The 17,583-nt window shown below is 46.0% G+C and overlaps 2 protein-coding genes and 1 long non-coding RNA gene across 3 annotated transcripts in view; 1 reads left to right on the top strand and 2 right to left on the bottom strand.

Annotated features, from left to right (window-relative positions):
• LOC124178034 (tyrosine-protein kinase transmembrane receptor Ror) overlaps positions 1-12,268 on the bottom strand; it is a 125,145-nt gene extending 112,877 nt beyond the window's left edge. Inside the window, exon 1 of the mRNA XM_046561108.1 lies at positions 11,775-12,268. Coding sequence (XP_046417064.1) covers positions 11,775-11,835 — 61 coding nt within the window. The 5' untranslated portion in view covers positions 11,836-12,268. The remainder of the gene's footprint in view (positions 1-11,774) is intronic.
• On the top strand, positions 8,144-15,436 carry LOC124178047. Its single transcript, XR_006869713.1, has 5 exons — positions 8,144-9,375; positions 9,627-9,816; positions 14,526-14,680; positions 14,760-14,977; positions 15,296-15,436. It is a non-coding gene; the product is annotated as an uncharacterized LOC124178047 (long non-coding RNA).
• On the bottom strand, positions 12,729-17,194 carry LOC124178036. The gene is made up of 12 exons (XM_046561115.1): positions 17,011-17,194; positions 16,513-16,898; positions 16,062-16,446; positions 15,841-15,994; positions 15,604-15,775; positions 15,461-15,542; positions 15,274-15,399; positions 15,040-15,208; positions 14,754-14,975; positions 14,599-14,668; positions 13,059-13,127; positions 12,729-12,948 (listed from the first exon to the last, which is right to left on the bottom strand). Exons 2-11 carry the CDS (start codon positions 16,720-16,722, stop codon positions 13,062-13,064), a joined length of 1,656 nt encoding a protein of 551 aa, XP_046417071.1. The 5' UTR covers positions 16,723-16,898; positions 17,011-17,194; the 3' UTR covers positions 12,729-12,948; positions 13,059-13,061.
• Between the last annotated feature and the right edge of the window lie 389 nt (positions 17,195-17,583).

Below are 17,583 nucleotides of genomic sequence, written 5' to 3' on the forward strand. Positions count from 1 at the left end.
ACGGGTTTTCGTGCCTTCCTTTTAGCTTTACCGGGGAAATAAATCAACATTATGGAAGTGACACTCTTGGGTCCAGAATCTATGTGGGCTACGAAACCTTAAAGCTGCTACATTAACCCGGAAAATGTCGGAAATCTCAAGCTAAAATCAAGTTGTTGCACCACGCACCGATAGAGACACTTTGGTTTTAGAAATTTACTCCGGACAAGCGTGTAGAAGTGATCCCCGTCGAACACCGGTTGCATGGAATCCTTAAGAAGACACGATAATAATATTGCGCATAAATCATCGGGTACCAACCAGCCTACTTGCCTACCTACTGTAGCCACCGGATGCTGATATAAAATGTATGGGAGGGGAAGAATTTGTGCCTCGAATCGGTATGGGTATAACACGCCTCGGACAGTTGAATTCTAGAGATAGTAATCGGGCGAAGAACTTATTTAATTTTCGGTTCATGTGGCTGCAGCATGGAGAGGAGAGAGGAGAGGAGGGAAGAGGATCCACCCGGCTTGCTGGTCTCATCCGCTTCTCGTGATTAGTGATTTATGTTCGAGCTCTCGACGGAGTCCCATTCATGTGGCACAACACCAGCCCGCGTCTCACCCTGACTAAGACCCATTCGTCGTTGACTTATTGTGCGCCCCCTTGGCAGCGGACAAAGTGAGAACTTTGGATTTTCTTCCTTTCGGAGGGGGTTTTTCGTCTTTGTACCGAGACACGTAGGCTGCAGGCGAGATGGCTTCAGATATTTCAAGGCGTCCTTTTTCGGGCACCACCGCATACATGCAACTTGCCTGGTGATACAACGCCGGTAACGTATACGACGGATCGAATCGCGGATGGCGATGAAAATGGAAGACGACAGAGACGGGTTGGAGTGAGTTGGTAGCTGAATATCCGACCACTCCACCGATCGTAAAAGCCCCATCCGAGTTTGTTTGCAAATTGCACTTTCGCTGCAGAGGGAATTCCTTACTCCGAAGCTCGCTACTGCCGCTGCTGCTGTTTACACTACCTGCTCCCAGTGTCCCTGAAGAAGGGGGCTCTGACAGCCCGTGGGTGGGTGGTACATTACACAATAACCGATCCATGGCCTGCCTGCGAGCTTTTCGGCAGAAGACTTTCCGCCAGTCGTCGAGTACCTGGGAGACTGATAGCTCCAAAAATTGAAAGCGTCTCAATTCAACCACGGGGGTAAAATCATGGAAAGTGGAAATCGGTAAGTTGGGACGGTCAGTCCCAAGTAGCCGCGGCCGGTATATCATAATTTATGGTTTCCTCTCAGTGCCGCGCATGTGGCCGAGCTTCTGTAGCAGCAATGTGGCGGAGTCGAGATCACCGTGTATGGAAAGAAGGTCCTGCTTCAGCAGGCGGCCGAGAGTGGAGAGCACGTATAAAACGTAGGACAAAGCATCGCATGGAGGCCTCGCTTTGTCGATAAGAAGCACCTACATGCCACCTATATTTGCGCTACGCCCGTGTGTTTCTCTCTGCCGCCTCACATTGTGCCTACGTGGGAGAAGTAGGAGAAAAAGAAGAAGAAGAAGAAGAAGCAGACGATGAGAAGCCGCCGTGGACCCCGCGAGTCGGGACCGGTTTCCTGCAGCTCGGGTATGTGTGCCGCCAGTTGTGTGCTCAGCGTCCGAGGAAGCACCGTGCACTTTGCATACTGTTAGCCCCATCCTGACCGCCAACTTACCGAGATCACTGATATTCCCCCCCCCATGACCATCTACCCACTACACAATGGGCCATGCGAATATACCACGGGTCAAACGATGGGACAGAATACCTAAACGAACGAACATAGTATCTGCTGGCTGGAAAAGTAATGTGTACGGTTTTCAGCATGTTGATGAAAGTGTTCAGTGATCCATCGACATTTCAACAACATACGGACCTTGACCAATCTCTCAATTTCCGGAAGGATACCCAAGATTTCCCATCCGTCTCGGATGTATTCAGAGCATGTGAGACACGAAGCAAACGACCTGTCTCAGATCGTAATTACGATACTCGATCGGGAATCGAGCACGTCATAATAAGGTATTGCGGCGGAAAAATGATGGTGGGAAGAAAGAAGAAGCCCGAAGGCTGTATGCAGCGCTAATTGCTGAGAGCCGTAGTGTAAATTGGCGGATCCTCTTTTGGCCTCGTTGGGCGAAGGGTGGGCAGCGGTGTGTGGACCTTGCGCACGCACACGTTTGTACACCGATATGTTCGAGGTGTCTGCCGAGTGGAGGCGATATCGTGTTACATGAGAGTTGAGAAAATCGACGATGGTTATGCAAAAACGAGGGGCGAACGGAGGTGGAGAGAGTGGCAAATCTCTGCATCGCGTAATGATCGCTCGACTCGCGTTAATCACCCCACTCGCGTCCCCCACTTCGTTCTCAGTTAATTACACACCGAGTAGTTGCCGCATCGCCTTATAGTATCTTAAATTGCTCGTGCATAGACAGACACCCGCTAAGTGCCTCTTCGTTACACATTTACCCAGCATCGCAGCGGTTCGGTTAGCAGTTCCATTTATTCCTATACCTATACCAATACCTACTATGCTCCTCCGCTGACTCTGCATCTTTTTTGGGCTTCTTCGAATCTCAGTCACGCACTATTCTCGTTTCATGATTTTCACCTGAGTGTATATTACGAAAGCATCGAGATTGATCGTGCAGCCACGCGCACTCTTTCCGAGAATCTCGCACAGTCCGAAATGATATTCAGGTGATTTATTCAACCCCATGACGATGAGAAGTCTAATGTTATTCTTCATCCACCACGCGTATACTTCTCGGTGTGGAAAATAGAAGAACTATTTTTTCTTCAAGTGTATCATGGTTTAAAACGATGCCACTGAGTCAATGCTCTGCCGGTCAACCTCGTGTAGCACGAGTCGATCTGCAAACTGGTCAGATCAGCCGAACCTGACCTAACGTAACGTGTAACATCGATATCCGGTTCCCTATCTCCAGCCAGCGTGTAAACGGTGTCAATTCGCGATTCCGGCGATACGAGTATATACGGTAGTTATGGTGTGGGTACAGCGAAGAGTTTGCCGAGGAAAATTACCTCTCGACGTAACGTATGGAGCAGACGTGAAGAGCCGAAAAAAGAGAACGGTGTAGAGAAGAACAGAGATGTAAAATCCGGCTGTCGAGTGAACCTTATTTATACACCTTTTTCCTTTTATTGAACAAACCTTTCTTTGCTGCAGGCCGGAGGCGAAGGCGCGCGCCTCGACTTGCCTCTCGACCCAACGATTTGTTTTACTGCCGAAAAAGGTAATATAAAACGGCTTTAAAAGTTTGAGAGAGTAAAAAGCGAACGGTAAAATTGTTCTCTGATTCGGTTATGTCACTTTTTCCCCATTCCTCTTCCACTAGACTGCAGTTCACATTTGTTCTCTTTCATTCCTCACCTCACAAACCGTAACCATCGGATAAATTTCGGCAGTGAGAAGCAAAAGTTTATTTCTACCTTGCGATTAACGGTTTCGCATGGTTCACGTTGTCATAGATAGGCCAAAATTAACTCCGGTAAATAGAAACGACGATGATAATTCTATAATATGTCGCGGACGTTTTGCTCGCGCAGCGGTGAAAAGGCAAAACAAAAACACATACACACGCGACGATATGTGCAGTTAATTTTTATCAGGTGAAACTCGACACGCAACCGGATCGTTAATTCTTGTCTGACAAGCATCCTCCTATGATCCTGATACCTGCAGGAAAATGTCCCTGAGGGTCGCACGCGTATCCGGTATCAATTATTAATCAGGGACCGATTATCCCTTCGCCGAGCAGCGGCGGATCGATCTGATCACCGAAAGAGAGGAAGGGGTGCCTGGTCCTGTAGTCGAAACTGCAGGCAAAGAAACCCCCGAATCCTACACTGGGCATCTGTGAAGGAGGCAGGCGCCTCCCGCTGCGCGGACACGTAAAACCTGTCTAAGTCGATAAATAACGCTACGTGCCGAGTCGTTCGGCGTGAATTTTTGCCACCTTTTGCGATGGAGGAGGAGGGAGTGGAAAGGGAAGAGTGACTGAGTTTGGCCCACCGTTTGCCGATGCGCCTGACCGAGGAATATCCGATTTTACGATTATGGGAAAACGGGTCCCTGGGGCGAGGAAAGGGTGCTCGATGTCAAACAATTCGTCAGCGGTTTAACCCCCTTCGACCTGTTCGTCTTTTGCGATGTTTTCACGACTCTCGTAACGGGATCATACGATTCGGATATAACAAAAGTATATCACGCGTTTTTTCACAAAGAACGAAGTTGAGGCTAGGGTCGCGTAAGGTCAGATTTATTTGCGACTGCGTATGCGCATTCGCAAGCTCACTCTGTCTTCATAGAAACGAATACGTTGTGTTAGGAAAACGCCATTAATCTCTACACGAAATGGATGGCTGTCTTCTATGCTTCCAGCACACAGCAGCTTGGGCCAATTAGAAGCCCTGAAAATCGACACTAGCGCTGCAATATCCGAAGTAAAATTAACGGGTCACGTAGGTGATAGCCTATCGGAAACAGATTTAGTCACGTGGGTTTGTCACTTGAACCAATGATATAGACAGTGAACTGCGTGATTCGTTAGTTCCATTGGGGTTATTGAAGCGATGTTGCCGATTTAGTCTTCTTCTAATCGACTCAGGCTGAGGACGCTAGTCAGCCATCAAAGTATAGATCATATTAGAGGTCAGTAGAAAATACGTGTGAAAAAACGCTTAAAACATGCTCGCGTTTTGTAAAAACAATTCATTAGAACTGATTCAGGCGGTTTTTGGAACCCGGAGAATCGACTGTTTCTAAAAACCGCTACATCAGTCGAGATTTATTTCATCAGCGGTCTTCTATTTACAACGAAACAATTAGTGTTATTGTAGAGATAATCAACGAGACGTGAGCTACTTGATTAGGATAGACCAAGGGAAGAGAGAAAAACAGATGTAAGTAAAATACAGCCGTGCACGCAGCGTGAGATCAAACGTGTCTCGGATGTACACTGAGAAACGAATTGTCGAGTCGGTGCTGTTATGGCGGGAATGAGAAGAAAGAAAGGCGGTTAGACCCCGTCTAATTGGATGGATACAGTATGACTCTCCCAAGCTCGCACTCTGGCTTAGTTGAACGCTGCGTTTACCGACGCATTATACAGAGCTTGGATAGATAAGAAAAGGCTCCCCGCTTTACACAACACGAACACTATGGTATGGACCACTATTTCACGCTTTTCCTCCTTTCTTTATCCTTCCTCTTTGTTGGTATACGTATTTCAGACCCGGTCTCTTGTGCACGGAATTTCTGTCTTTACCTTCAAGTCGTTCTCCATTCTTTGCGTCAAATTTCAGGAAATAACGACAGTTGCCATTTTCACCTAGTCGCCGAATTCTTTGAAACCCATTTTCCGTTAAATTTTTCAATAAGATCGAACCTCATGCCGAGGCTCTTTGAGCCGGCAGCTGTTCACGTTCTTGGATTTCGATACCGGGCTCGAAATTTTGAACCCTCGATTCCGGAACTGCAGGGCCCTTTGAACCTTTGATATATATCCCGGGAAGATCAGAGGCGCATGGCGTGACCGATATTTATAAACACGGGCTTTTCTATTTCTCTCTTCGTTTCTCTGGTTCCCGGGCCCCGACTCTCTTTTGTTTCCTATTGCCTTCTTATTTTCATTCCTTATTCTCATATACATACCTATGTTCCGTTTGAGAAGAACCGGGCATCTGCCTTAAATCGGCGTCGAGACGCCGACGTTTTCACCGCCATCCACATGCCTCGCGACGACGATGGTTATTCAGGTCCCATATGCATGTGTGCGCCATAACTGCTGTCATTCTGAAACCTTCCACATACACCCCGAATCTCGGGGCACGTGCTTCGCTCCTTCTCTCCTTTTCTTTCCTCTTCCTTCTTCTTCTTATTCATCTTCTTCTTCGTCGTCGTCATCTTCTGCTACTTCTTCGAGAACATTCAAGTAGAAGAGGTATTCCTACATAACGGTTACGGCTTCCGTTCATTTGATTTCCGCTTACCGTTTAATATATCGCTACGCCTGTGTATTACTTTTCTTCCAGGAAACAGATATCACCTCGATATTTATCTAACCTCCGTCCAATAGCTGAAAAAAGGTATCTAAAGCTATCGTGAATCTTGACGTGAAGAATAGATGAATAATTCACGATTTTTTTTAACGAATCAGCAATGAATCGTTTACATTAACTAAAACGTATTCATTACTCAGGCCAATTAAAATCCGTAGAAGCTGAAACTACAACTTGAATAAACTAAAAGTTAATCAAACAAGTTGAATTTTTTATAAATTTACTGTCGATCGATTCGAGAGAATCAAATTGCACTAGTTCTCACAGTTTCGACCATCATTTTATGACTCTGACTTTGAATTAGGAAATACGAATAAGAATTGGTGATTCTTTGAAGCCCCTGCATCATGCCGGAATAATCCTATAACAAATATAAGGCGAGCTGATTGAGAGTTGATTCGTAGAAATCGGAACCGAAATAGCGGAGAAGAAAAGAAAGATTCGAATGGATTCAAGGGGTAAAATTGCAAAGAGAAGAAACGAAAAGAGAATAAAAAAATTTAAAATGAAAAGCAGAATTACGCCGATTGGCGGCATGAGGGTTGAAATTGATCCCTCCCGAATTGCACGAAATACAAGAGCAGTGGATAAAATTTCACGCATGTTTCATGCTCACGTAGGCGCGGATATTTCCCCGAATAATAGTACTAGCGATAAAAATTTACCCGCATGACTCGGGGATGGTAAATTCAACGGATGAGGGAGACGGAGAGAAGGAGAGGTTAAACAATTTGTTTGGAGTAATTTACAGTTAAACCAATTATTTGTTAAATTTCGGCGTCGCGTTGCCGCCACGTAACTCTACTCTATACTCGGTTTTCGTATCAGCAGTGCGAAATCACCGTCGTTTCGCTGTAATACGCAATTATTTACCGTAGCGTTATATTAATTAACGCGGCAGTATAAGGGATGTACGTTATATGTATACGTCGACACGCCACACGGTTGGCTTCATTCGTCAGCTCCGAATTCAGCCACACGGTGAAATCACTTTCAATATTTCACATGCCTGTACCGATTTCGCCAAGCGGTTTCCTCGAGATCATGTGTGAAAACGTGACACGTGACTTCATTATAAGTTTCAAAAGTATAAATTGAATTTAGACACACACACATATATATATACATATATCGAAGAGGTGAAACTAATCACATATCTTCAGGAAACTGTCTATCGGTGTATGAACAATCCGAACTTGCAATCTTTCTATCTCGGTTATAAAATCCTGACATAAAAATTCCCACAGAGCTCTTAAAAACGCTGTTGAATATCCGAGCTGACGATGATGTCGAGCGGCACCCTGTCGCAGTCGAGCTGTTTCGGTCGTAAAATGCGAAATCACCCTTGGCGAACCATGCGGACACTGATGGCGAGCGTAATGCACGTATAGTGGGTACGAAGCGTGCCATATGATGGGAAAATCATCGCTTAATGTTCGATGCGGACGGTACTGCGAAGGAACAGCGGTGGCATCAATGGCGCCAGATGGGAAATATATTTATTACGGTTTCGCGAGGCGTAATAAAAAGCAAATTGAATCGGTAGATAGCATCCAGAGGCGCCCATCCGGTCCATTCATCCGTCCATCCGTCGGGTGAAAACAGGAATAGAGAGAATTTTTCCGCTGCAATTCAGGCTGTTGCAGCGCAAGTGCACAACAACGTGACAAGTAGAAAGAGAAGCGTTGCAAAGACGCCGATGGAGAAGCCTGCACATCCGGAGTCGGGAGCTCGAAACGCCGAAGGGATTAGGCACGGGATCGTCATGGTAACAGAGGTACAAAGAGCGGTAGAGACCATGTCGAAACGAGAAGTCGTACAAGTTTAATAACCCACCGTGGGGTTCATCATGGAATGATCGTACGCGACAACGTAGAAATGCCCGCAAATTTAATAACCCCTGCGTTGCAGTTAGCGGGGCGTATATGGATGAATCGGTGTGCAGATTACGGGGATCGTCGCGTCGCGTTCAGGGTGTATGTGACGTTGATCGAGGTACCGAATTGCACCCCGGTGCAATTATAATCAAAGAAAGCGGTAGCGGTGGGCATTTGCTAACGACGGTGCAACCTGCAGGGACAATGCAAATGAACGAAAAGGCCGCCCTTCGCCGCTGCCCACTTGACGCCCTTTTTTTTTTATCTTCGAACCCGCAGCGTTTAAACGAACCGCAATTAAACCACTGCGGAAAATCCGCGCTCCGTGGATGGGTAATTGGACTGGATAGGTGCAGTTCCAGGCTTTGAACTTTCCTCCCTTTCGCACCGCCGCAGTCAGGTACGATGGAAAAGTCCGATTTCGACGCCCCGACGACGTTCGATATTCAAGGGCTATTCACAACCGTCAATTTCACCATCAACTTCCGAGACCAAGGCGCCAAGCTCCGGGTACTCGATCCCGAGAACACTGACCGGCTACCCGTGGCGCGACCCTACCGTGTTAATCAACGCGACGTGGCGAACGGGCTTGCCACTCGCCTCTATTGATGGGAGGAAGATGAACATTGAACACGCTTGTCGTCCCCCGGCTGCCACGGTCCGAATGGTCAACAACGGCTGGTTAGCTACGCTGGCATACCGTCCGCCCTGCGGTGTACACTCCACCTGAATTAGGTGTTGGCTCTCTGTGTTCCCATCTGCACCACCTAGCATCGTTTGAGCGAGCAATTGCGTCTATGGGCTACATAGTCGAATGGACAAGGAGACTGTACCACTGGGTGATGATGTCGCGCAGGGAAGTCGAAATTGAAACTGGGATGCTGCGAGCTGATCAACGATTACCCTGAAAACGGTACTACAGTGACTGGTAATGAGCCTGGACCTGATGTTGTGTCTAATTTATATACTCGTTCCAAGTTTCGTCGGGAATTCAGGTGAATTGAAACATACATACATACATCCAAACATACATACATACATACATGCATACGTAAACTAACTGATCAGTTGTCGTCAAAGCCATGTTCGAGAGGGTCCGAATCCCAGCACCGACTGATGATGGTCGTGCGCAGTGCATCGGGTTGTACGGACTGAACGAGGACGTTGCCCACATGCTGTGATTTAATTAATTAGCACGAATTAATACCAATTAGTAGAGAGCCTGTTCGACCGACAACAGTTCATGTGGAGGAAAGGGGGGAGGATGGAGTGCAGGGATGATCCTTGGCTCGAGAATGCATGCCTCTAGTCGATGCAGTCATTGGGCGAACATGGTGCAGGGTGCCGACCACAACAACTCTGACACACGGAGGAGGGATGCAGGGTGTGTATTCGTAGATTGTGTTTGTATGAGGCTACCCACTTCTGAAACCGTTCAATTACTACTCGATCAATTGTCGTGCTTGCTCTATGCCCACGTACTTGAAGTGTACTTCATGGTTGAGATTCTGTAATTTCACTGGTCACATTTCCCAACATCCGAGCATTCCGATTGGTTTCCAACAAGTTTAGTCAACCAATGTGAAAAGTGAAATTACAGAATCTTAATCCAGAAATGTGCTTGCTGTTTTCTAGTGTCCCAATCATCCGGAGACGGTGAAACGGGTATCGGATCTTCAACGGCTGACTTCGAACGGCAGTTTTCGGCGCTCTTCTTGGATCAGAGAGAGTGGGGACCACCTCGACGGAAGATGACGGTGATCTTCGGAGCGGTTTTCTGAAAACCGCGGGCTGATGGCAGCACCGACTTGCGTAAAAGCACAAGGTAAGGTGGACGCCGGCTTAGTAGTCGGTCTAAATTTAAGTTTAGATTTATATGGCGGGAGTACTCACGTCGGGCATTGACTTAAGCGAGCTTGCGGTGCATCTTTGGCTCGCGCCTATATGACTTCTGCCACTTTTTTTTCGCTCTTCTTGCCTACATCCCTTTCTTTCCTTTTCCCCTAACCGTCTCCCTGCAGGCGTATTATCTCCGAAATAGATGCTCAAGGTGACCAGATTTCGCAATCTGGTACGTTGATTGAAATTTCTCTCGGAGTTTGTCAGGATGGGGGGGGGGGGGGAGGGGAGGGGGCGACATTTTTTTTCGTCGTATATTCTACTGTACGATACGTTGCCGTGCAGTCTCGTCAGTCAATCACCATCGTCATCTTCTGCAGTCTCGGATCATGCGGTATATATTATTAGACCGAGAATCGCACCTGGCACCGTGAAACCTGCCCACCACTTGACATTTGTCTAGGTTGACAAAATAAGAATGCTTGAACATTATAGATGGGAACCATTTCGCGGTATATCGGTAAAAATTGCCTAATTTTCACGTAGAATTTTCCTCTCTAAAAATATTTTTTGTACAATTATTTTTACATTTTGAACCCCTGCGGCCGAACTCGATAATGACCAAGCAATTAAGGGGGGAGATTCGGCAAGTAAGAAGACCTCTTACGGGGAATCTTGGAAGAGATAAACGCGAGAGAATGGCCCGAGATACCGAGGCGCGGATGAGGAGGAGGAGAGGCCATAATTTGGAAGTTTCTTGGGCATCCAATGAACCCCCTTGCTCGGGGCGTCGGGGGGAGATAAATACTATCGCGGGTTTGATGCAGGCACGTATACTCGAAACTTGCGAGTAAAAAACGTCGTATAATGTTTTCGGTACACCTACACGCACTTATATTTAGGAGGCACTTAAAAACCATGAGAGAGAGAGAGGGAGAAGGGGAGTGAAAGAGAAGGAGATCCCTCTCGCCTCGCACGCACGTGCAACGGGTTAGCGCTAATATCGGGGATATTTTTACTCGAAAATACGAACGTACGTATAGATGCATTCGCATTTCGTCTGCGAATACAGAGCAGCGATGCGCTTTATCGCCTCTAAATCAACCCCTTCGTCACACGTGCTGTGTAGTGTATCTTTCTGAAGCGGATACGCAGATTAACGTTCCAATTTTGAATCACGTGTCATGCGTTTTTTTATCGTCAGCTCGATCCAGCTGTTTTTGTATTGGTGAGTTTTTTCTTAAGTCGTGGCAATTGTAGCTTGGAATGTAGAGACTTTCATGGTCATAATTGTGGTTTAAATTCAACGGAAGGAAAAAAAATTCATCGCTTCTTAAGACTTATACAGGCCATTACTGAAAGTTCGTTGTACAGAATTCGTGACAGTTGTGTGAAAAGCGTAGAAAGTACATTTTTTTTAGGCGAAAATTACTCGTTTGTTGAGAATTTTTAAATCAGTCGTTGATTTCATTTTAATTGTTGATGAAATTTTTTTTATAACAAAGATCGTTTAGCTCAACTTTTAAAATTTGAAAATTAGATTTCCCGCAACTTTCTTTGCGGGAAAATTAAAACTCATCGCTTCTTTCTTTACATGTATTATTCAACGTTTCAGGCATACGATTGAAGTGAAATGATCCCTTTGATCAACGTCGGTATCTATAAATTGTAATTAGCGTGTTTTGTCCGAAGAATAATATTTAATCCTTGACTTCGAGAGTTAAATCTCGAACTTCGATCACTCCGATTTGAATTCCATTTAAAACGGCGAAAATCGTAACGGGATTCGAATCTTTCACGTGAGTTCAACAAGTAGAAGGATTGCTCGAGGATGTAAGAAGGCGCAAAGTCTGGTACAGAATCCAGTAAATTTACGGCACAATATTTTCCCATCAATTTTATTCCACACCCCCCATATATGTTCGGTGAGACGAGCTGACTCACCTTTGACAGCTGACAGGAAGAAGATAATCGCAGTTACACAAAACGTCACGGTCCGCCTCATATCTTGGCAAAAATTCTGCAATTCGCAGACGATGACTACGCGATGATGAAGATGAGGAGATAAAAATCCGCCCAAAACGAACTCAACAAAATCAACACAAAACTTTTATCAAACTTGTCACAATCCACGAACTGTGAAACTTCGCCACGGTCATTTTATACGATATTCAAGAAGAAGGTAGAAGAAAAGGTAACAGAAAATTGGAAGACAACCGCACAGAAAACAATTTAAAATAGTGAACAGAAAAAAAAAAAAATAACAAATAGTATAGTTCGCACTTGATCGATGCCCGCGACAAATTGCAAGGACAAATATTTCAAAATCTCGCCTTCGGAGGGACGATGCAATTTTTTGAACTTGGGGTACACGCGCGATGCGGTTCGTTGGCCGCGTGCCCGAGGACAACAAATCGAACACAAGCACGCTCAGTGACGTTGCGCGCAACACTGCAACATCCCGCGTCGCTCGACTCTCATCACGCTTAGACTCTAGATGGCGGTGGATTCGACTGAATGCCCTGATCTTCTCACCGGCGCAGATCTCTCACGGATGCTGCGAGGAGCGGATCGCTTCGCCCGAGAGCTACCGTAAAATCAGGCTCATTTTCGGATCGAAGTTCTGACAATTTTTTCAATATCACTGCGATTTTTCAAACTTTCAATTTTTGTGCCATCTTCCCAAACCTTTTTGCCTCATCCTGGGATCGGAAGCTGTGTTCAAAAACACAGTAAATTTCTGCCTTATTTCAGTTGAAAAGTCGCGGCTTATGTACACGTTCGTTTCAATCATGTTCCACATCTTTTATCGGTACGGAATTGAAAGTCAGCGGGTATAATAAATAGTTGTAGGGATATGTATTCTCGTTTACACAAAGTTCAAAGCTACCGATCTGATTGCGATCTTAGACGAAACGTCCACGTCTGCGATGATGAGGCTTGCACGATTGATTAGCGCTTCGTTACACGGTGTTAAAGCACCAAAATGATCATCGCGATCAATCATTCTTCGGCAGTACCGATTAGGCAGGATCAAAATCAGGCTCAATAATATCCTGCAGAAGATATCTTCGTCATCGTTGATACCCCATTTCCGGTCTTCGTCCGCACGATTATCCTGCGCGGGATTTTCAAAGATTACAGAGACGAGATAAAAATTGCAGATTGAAAATTAAGAAACCAAATTGCTTGTAGCTCTTCGGAAGTTCAATTAATTAACCGACTCACCATTTAACGAGACTTTGCCCTCTCGACTTCGGAATTGCTTGTAGAGTCCGAAGTGTAGCCGGTCTTTGACTAAAATAAGTAAGCAAACGTTTAAACAGCATGTGCTGTCGCGACCGGAAGTATGTACGGGAAGTAGGCAGAAAATTTCTTCCGAAAACCAGAGTGACTGTTAGCCAGTTCGGAGAATACATACGAAAACACATTCGGCAGGAGTTTAGCCTCAGCCGTATTTGAATTCATTTATGTTTTTTTAAAAATATTTTCCCGTTTCAAGGAGAGGCTCTATTTTTATCATTAATTGCATTTCGAATGTATTTTTCCAACTGCCGTAGGATATATACGTATATATATGTACGTGAGAGCGGCCGGGGTTATACTCGTATGGCACTTAAAACTTTCCGCAGTCGGTACAAGGGTCTAAATATATATTTACGCGTCGAACGGTGGGCAAATATTGTCTCAGGGCAACGTCGCTTACCCAGCTGATGGTTTAATTTATTACCACGATAACGTACGAATTTACTTTCTTAAACAGTTTGCTTTTTTCATTCTAGTTTTTTATCTGGTATGAAGAAGAAAAAGAAAAAACAGAGTTCGTCTGCACCGTCGCTCGACGGAAACATAAAAAAATTCTTTACAATATGATGTAAAAAAATTCCTCGCGTTTGAAAGTTCAACCAATTTTGCATTACGTTCATTAAAATCAATATGAACAATAACTGTCCGCGTACTGGAATTATCGGCAACTGAACAATCCTAATTTTCATCTCCCGAACGATGGTCACTATTTCATTCATCCGTTGGCGATAAGTTTGTGTTCCTGCCTTACCATTTCCACGCTGCATAGCAGCGGGCCGTAAAGGTGGTCAGACTGTAGGTACGAGTGAATGATGCCGCCTGAAGTTGGCGCTGGAATCCACTAACGATCGATTCGTTCCTTATTTGAATTTGCCGCTATGCTAGCCAGCGGAATGATTTTTTTTTTTTTATTTCACTGTTAAGGGGACACGTTAGTAAAGCTCTAGACTTTGCCGATTTGCTCAAAACTTGAACTCAAAATAAAGCTCCATAAAACAAGTGATTTTTACTCGGTTTCGAATCAGCTACGTTTCATATGTGTCCAGGTATTATTTAAACTAACGTCGCAAAGTGGTGTTTTTTGAAAAGCTCCTTGCATTAGAATCCTCGTCGTAAAAATCTGAAAAGATTCCACAGCCATCGGTAGAGCATAGAGTACAAAACTTACCATGGAAATTGCGATCGGACAAGTTACCACCTAATTCTCCCAATAATTGGTAATTGACAATATTCACAATAATTTTCGAACAAAAGAGGTTTGATGAAAATAGGAACTTTTTTCACTGATATGTCCCCTTAACAGCGAAGATGATCGATATAGTTCATCAAATTTCTGACGCAATAATTTTGTTTCCTCAAAAAATCAATCACGATCACTTTTATGTTCAGTAATCAAGGTGTCGACAGTGCAGAACCTGAACCCTGAATCCTTCGCTGGACTCGAATTCGAAGCGAAACTTACCCTGGAGGACACGCAACCTCTTGGAGATACGGACTGGGACGGAGACTTGAACGAGTTGTAGCATTTCTTACTGTCGACAAAGGTGAAAGGATATTGTTGATCTGCCTGGATCTGGCATTTTGTTATGAGTAATTTTTTTCCACATTGCAACTCACGTGCAGGACTTGCTAGTGCTGTTGGTAACGTCGATGGTGTCCTTGCTACTGTAACTGATCGCAGCCAGGCACCGTTCCTCGTCCTCGTCATCGCAGCCACCTTCGCAGGGACCGAACCTCTTCTTCCACCACTCGGCCAGACGTCGGCCAAGACCCCGTTTCGAGGGTTTGCTGGGACACTCGGGAACACAGTACTCCGCGTTTTCATAAAGCACCGCTACGCTGTAAGTATCCCTAAATTCTAGTACTCCGGTGGTCGAAAGGTCGAGAGCTTTTCGAGTCTTACGGAGTGTTGGCGGGGGATTCGCAGGGAGGACATTCTTCCGAGTTTCTGGTCAGGAATCGGTAGCAGACCAGTATTATACCGATCAGAAGCCACATGAGCAGAGCACCGGCCAGAGCGATGACGATCAATTCGGTCGTTCCGAATGTTACGCCGTTACCATCGTCGTTACCTGTTCATTCGGAAATTGTTTCACGAGTTAGACAACGATCTTGAAGTAATTGAACTAACCACTACCTGATATCTTTCCCTTGTACAGAGGAGGGGCACCCTCTTCTTCGGGGGATTTAGTCGACGCCTTGACCTTGGGCATCATCTGGTAATCACCGCCCTGCTTGATCTTGTCGCCTTCGTCCCCAAGCCCTTGGAACGATAAGAGGGTTTCAGTCTTTGTTTAAACGATGCGCTAAAGAATTTGGCTAACCTGTCTCTTTCAGCGAGGAAATAACCCTCATGACCCCGCCGAAGGCTGGATACCACTTTTCGTCATCCAAGTGAGGATTTACCTGCCGCAGGAGGAATTATCGAGTGAAAAATAATCGAAGAAACGGATTCTCAATGACTAACCGATTGTTGGAGCCAATCGAACATGTCCTTGTTGAATTTGAGCAGTTCGAATTTCGTCTTCGAACGCGAGACGATGCACTTTACACTAGACACGTAGTATTTTACCAGAGAAAAGGCCGACTGCTCGCAGTAAAGAGATTGGAGAGTGTCCGTCTTGAACGGCAGGGCTATGCTGAAAGTCAGGGAAACTGGCATGAGTCTATTTCCGAGCGTTGATCACCGCTCGGATCTTCCCACCTGTTCGGGTTCACTTCGTCATCCAGAAAAGGCAGCGGCACAGTGACTGGACCAGATCCCCCGGCACCTCTGGTCCTCCTTCGACGCTGAATGTACCTCTTCCTCTTCGACGGGTTCGGACGGCTGACCTCACCTTGACCGGAACTGGAATCTGCTGTGAGAAAAACCCTCGGTACAAGGTAAGTAAAAGCTGCTACTGACTAGACAAATTGCCAAACAACCACGAGCAGGGTAAGTGATCAGTCCATCGCAGGAAACGGAACTCTGAGGCGGTGTAATGACGATCGGTGGTGTCTTGACGTGCTTCTTGTTAAGGCTGGGCTTTAGCCAGCCGACGCCGTTCGTGTGCAGGAAGTTCTTGAGCTCGTCGAAGAGCTCGAAAAGCCGCTTGGCGTTCCGGTACTTAATGTTTCCGGCGTAGTACGAGCGTCTGGTAAGCGGCAGCACGTAGACGTGAAGGTAGCCACCCATCGTGTCTGCCAGTGCCTTCAGCAGAAGGTGCTTCGTCTTTCCAATCGACAGCTTGCGCACGCACTCGAGACAGATGTGGAAGTAGTCCATCAGCAGGGCGATGTACTGATCGTTCTCGGCGTCTATCACCTTCACCTGAACGAGAAAGGCAATTAAACAGCTCGGGGGAAAGGATTAGGCAGAGGGTTAACCGAACGCTACCTTGGGCAGGATGTCCTGGAACATTCGCCGACTGTTCAAGACCGTGAACTCCTCGCTCGTCCAGCAGTGCTTGCCGCAGTCGCTTCGATCGAACAGCACTGTTCCGATGTTCTGATCACCTTTGAACACCTTCTTGGCGAGAACCTCATCTGAGCTCAGAGTGAAGCCGACCAAAACCACCAAGCACATCCTCAGGGGACTTGACCCCATCACACATTCTACTCCAGCTTTGACTATCCGCACGTTATATTCTGGGACCAGAGCCGAGATCAATGTTGCAACGGGAGGTTTAATATCCCCTCGATTTTCGATCAAACGTCAGTCCTCATCGAGCGAAGTTTGCAGTTTTTCCAGTCGCGAGTAAAGCGCTCGCGGCCAAGTTCCCACTGCGTATAAATCGAACGCTATACTTTGGGAAAGTGTTGACATCGAATTTCGAGTTGGTTAAGTAAATTAGGTCGAAACAACAAGTAGTGTAACAGTTTATTTTGCACTCACGAACTTGTTGTAACGATGGCTATTTTTATCTCTGTATTATCTTTTTCACTCTGCACGGGTAATCTCAGAGTCAGAGGTTTATTGGTTATCTTGTCGTTAAGAGCTCATTTGGATAGGAAAAGAAGAAGCACGAGGGACAATTTACAGTCAAAGAAGGTACGTCTAAATTAGGACGACGGAAATACGCTCATCGTTGGAAGGCGATTGATTTCAATAGGACCGACCGCGATGATCGAGTCATCGGTGAAGAAGCCTCGTAACCATATTCGATCTGCAAAAGGCCGGAGGCGAGGCCGTCTCGTATGATCCTCTGCCCACGTGGATGACGCCCACCTCACGATTCCGTCCTCGATTAACCGAAAACAGCAAGATCGCCGATAGTTGTTGAACTTTCGGAAACGACTACGTCGAGACCTGCACCAGGATCTAATCGACCGGATCCTAAGCCATTCCGATGTTTCGGAACATCTTTAATTGACTATGGATTTGCCAGCAAAATGAACTATGCGGAAAATTCGGTGGACTTTCTCGACCTTGTAATCGTCGAGAAGGCCCGCAGGGCTTACGGATCCT

The sequence above is a fragment of the Neodiprion fabricii genome, chromosome 3 (genome assembly GCF_021155785.1).
Source record: "Neodiprion fabricii isolate iyNeoFabr1 chromosome 3, iyNeoFabr1.1, whole genome shotgun sequence".
NCBI classification, from domain to species: domain Eukaryota; kingdom Metazoa; phylum Arthropoda; class Insecta; order Hymenoptera; family Diprionidae; genus Neodiprion; species Neodiprion fabricii.

Bases quoted from the DNA above. Each gene is read 5' to 3' on its own strand.
- LOC124178036 (XM_046561115.1), bottom strand. From the start codon at position 16,722: ATGGGGTCAAGTCCCCTGAGGATGTGCTTGGTGGTTTTGGTCGGCTTC. The intron at 15,995-16,061 runs GTTGTTTGGCAA...TTTTTCTCACAG, and splicing joins GATCACTTACCCTGCTCGTG to CAGATTCCAGTTCCGGTCAA. The intron at 15,776-15,840 runs GTGGGAAGATCC...CCTGACTTTCAG, and splicing joins GACGAAGTGAACCCGAACAG to CATAGCCCTGCCGTTCAAGA.